The 3,422-nt window shown below is 53.0% G+C and overlaps 1 protein-coding gene across 2 annotated transcripts in view; it reads left to right on the top strand.

Moving 5' to 3' along the window:
* The first annotated feature begins 2,445 nt into the window (after positions 1-2,445).
* Positions 2,446-3,422, top strand: part of Bsn (bassoon presynaptic cytomatrix protein) — a 93,178-nt gene continuing 92,201 nt past the window's right edge. For both annotated transcript variants that reach the window (XM_031343178.1, XM_031343179.1), the window contains exon 1: positions 2,446-2,808. In XM_031343178.1, coding sequence (XP_031199038.1) covers positions 2,594-2,808 — 215 coding nt within the window. In that variant the 5' untranslated portion in view covers positions 2,446-2,593. The remainder of the gene's footprint in view (positions 2,809-3,422) is intronic.

The following is a 3,422-nucleotide window of genomic DNA, read 5'->3' as shown; positions in this document are numbered from 1 at the left end:
TGTGTGTGTGTGTGTGTGTGTGTTGGTGGATGCCTGGTGGAAGAGCCTGATACCCTTTCTTGTACAGACAGCACGGGTCTATCCATGGATGTTCACCTGGATTATTCCAAGTCAGGTTAGAACTTTTTTGTTTGCTTTTGTTTTTCAGGACAGGATTTCTCTGTATAGCCTTGGCTGCCATGGAACTCACACTGTAGACCAGGCTATCCTTGAGCTCAGAGATCTGTCTGCCTTTGCTTCCCAAGTGCTGGGATTAAAGGCATGAGCCACCACCACCACCACCACATGACAGGTTAGAACTTCTGATATTTAATACATTCTTCAGTATTAAGAGAATGAAATGGATTTCTAAAATGCAGTCAAGTTACTTAAGCCCCCCTATATAGCCATGATTTAAAGCCACAAGTGGTTTAGAATATAGTATGGGTTTTACAGACATCCTTTCTCAGGAAAACATCTAAGGCCTATGTAAGAAGCCAGGAGGCTTTTCTGCCTGTCCCTACCAGGCCAGCCTCCTACTTAGGCTACTCAAAGGAAGGACCTTCCTAACGGTTCCCTTGGACAGAAAGCGACACTGGCCCCACATAGCACTGGACAGTGCTGTGTTGCTTTGGTTGCCTCGCCTGTCCTCTGTCCCTTCCTCCCTTCAGACGAGGAATAGGAAATTCAGCAAGCTCTCAGGTTAGTGAGAGAGATTCACAATCCTCCGGCCAGTCCGCCAGGGCCACAGCAGAAGACCACCAATAACCTCTCTTCCCTGGCCCCGTTTCACCTGAGTCCGCACGCTCTCTCTCCCTGGGGTGCTTCCTGAGACTCTGGGCCTGTGGGACTCTGCTTCAGTATGAATCCCAGATGATTCCCACTGCTATCTGGCTTTTCCAGATAGCAGAATCCAGCCCCTGATGGTCTAGCCCCAACATCTTCTGTCTCCTATGACGTCACACCTCTGAACAGACTCCCGTTCATTGAACCCTACAATATACTACAGTATACAATATACAATACTCTGGTAGCCTTTCAAGGCCTGTTCTATGCTTTACCCACCAGGCCAGCCTCCTGCTACATCCTACAATAGCTTGCCCTGGAACTTGCTATATAGACAAGCCTGGAGTCTCTCAGAAATCCGCCAGTCTCTGCTCCCAAGCGCTGGGAAGAAAGGTGTGCACCACAATGTCTGGTCCTTATGGGTAGAAAGTGTCAGATTTCAGGCCGTGGACAGCGCTATGCCACCGTGTCACATTTTCCCGTCTTTCTTTCCTTTCCATCTATTTCTCTTTTTCCTTTCCCTCCCTTCCTCTTTTCCTCTCATCTCCCTCCCTCTTTAAATACATGTTACTTATGTATTCATTTATGTGTTTATTTATTTGAGGCAGGGTTTCTCTGTGTACCCTTGGCTATCCTGGAACACATTCTGTAAACCAGGGTGGCACTGAATTCAGATCTACCTGCTTTTGCCTCCCAGATGTTAATAAAAGGTGTGTGTCACTATGCCAGGCTATTATTTTTAATTATTCATATGTGTGTGGGTCTGTGCATGTGAGAGTTGGGGGGTTTTTTAAGGCTAAATGTATAGGATCCCTCTGGAGCTCAAATTATAGACCGTTGTAAGCCCAAGATGGGTGGTAGGAACCCTTATCAGGTCCTTTTCAAGAGCAGCATACATTTTTCTTTCCCTTTCTTTCTTTTCCTCCTCCTCCTCCTCCTCCTCCTCCTCTTCCTTCTCCTTTGGCTTTTCGGAAGAGGATTTCTATGTGTAGTTTGGCTGTTCTGGAATTCGCTCTTAGAGTGAGATGGCCTCGAACTCAGAGATCTTCCTGCTTCTGCCTCCCAAATCCTGGGATTAAAGGCAGGTGCCACCAAGTCTGGCTGCAATAAACGTTCTTAACTGCTAAATCTTTCTAGACTATCTTTTAAAGGAAGACAAATTTGTATTTGTATATGTGTATAGCTGAAGGTAAGGGAGGATGTGGAGAGCAGAAGGCAACGTGTGGAAGTTGGTTCTCTCCTTTTGCCATGTAGGTTTCTAACCTACAGCATCAAACTTGGAGCAAGCATCTTTAACCTATTGATCCTTCTTGCCGGCTCCGTTTCTTCTTTTAAAATGGTTTGGTGTAAGTTGGCCTCGAACTCTCTATGTACCTGAGGATGACCTTGATTTTCCTACCTTAATCTCCTATGGACTGGCATTACATACGTAGGCCACCACTCCCGGCTCTTAGGTCACTTCTAAGGTCTAGTGAACCTCCAGAGTGGTCCAGCAGAACGCAGCCACCCAAGGCAACTGGCCTTCACTCAACACCCGCCGGCCGCGTTGGCCGCGGAGGGCGCATGCGCGGGTTCCGGAGGCCTTTTCCCGGCGACCCCGAGGCTGGTGCGTGGACACGAGTCTTCGCGGGCTGGCGTGAGCGCGCGCGGGGAGGGGGGGCGTGTGCAGGGCAGGAGCGCGCGCGACGCGCATGCGCAGCAGAGGCGGCTGTGCGAGCCGAGCTGGGAGATGGCGGCAGCTGCGGTGGAGCTGAGAGTGTGAGCGCCGCCCGGGAGCCGCCGGCCCGGGCGCAGTGCGACCCCGACCCCGCCCGCCCGCCTGCCCACCATGGGCAACGAGGCCAGCCTGGAGGGCGGCGCGGGCGAAGGGCCGCTGCCGCCCGGAGGCTCTGGTCTGGGTCCGGGCCCCGGAGCAGGGAAGCCGCCTTCAGCACTAGCAGGCGGTGGACAGCTCCCAGTGGCTGGCGCTGTGCGAGCAGCGGGACCCCCGACCCCTGGTATCGGGCCGGCCCCCGGCCCTGGCTCCGGCCCTGGCCCGGGCAGGTAAGAGCGCGCTTCTGGGCGCCTGGGGGGCAGGGAGCTGTGGTCCGAATCTGGGGCCGGGGCCTGGAATCCCACGATCTAGTGGACAGCAAGCAGAGCAGGTTCGGGTCTGCCTGCACTGCGAATCCTGCCAGATTGGCGTGAGCTGGGTGGTCGAGGTAGGCGACCCTAGGTTTCCAGCCGCCCCGCCTTGACAGGACAGGATGGTGAGTACAGGGTTAGTCAGGGCCTGCAGACCGTGACTTTGTCACAACCCCCCAATTCTCTTCCCCATAGCGCAGGGGCCCAACAGCTCAGGAGGGGCTTATGTAACCTTAGCCTGGTCCCTCTGCACAGGGGAGCAATGGGATGGAAGACATCCTCCCTGTCTGCCAGCGTCTGTATATGTCCATTGTGTTGGGTCGAGAAAGACCACAATGGGAGTGGCTGTCAGGGAAGATAAGTGTCACTGCTGGGAACAGGGAAAGATGGGAAGAGTTGAGCCATGAACTTGGGCTTTTGCTTTCCTCAAGCATTTTGTGGCTGTCACTGTCTTTGAGGAAAGAAAAATTGCCCACTGGATACTATCAGGCCTGATAATACTCACCGTCATGTGCTTTCACCAAGGGTTCGTG

This window comes from Mastomys coucha, unplaced genomic scaffold, assembly GCF_008632895.1.
Source record: "Mastomys coucha isolate ucsf_1 unplaced genomic scaffold, UCSF_Mcou_1 pScaffold23, whole genome shotgun sequence".
NCBI classification, from domain to species: Eukaryota; Metazoa; Chordata; class Mammalia; order Rodentia; family Muridae; genus Mastomys; species Mastomys coucha.
This window is presented reverse-complemented; position numbering and strand designations above follow the sequence as displayed.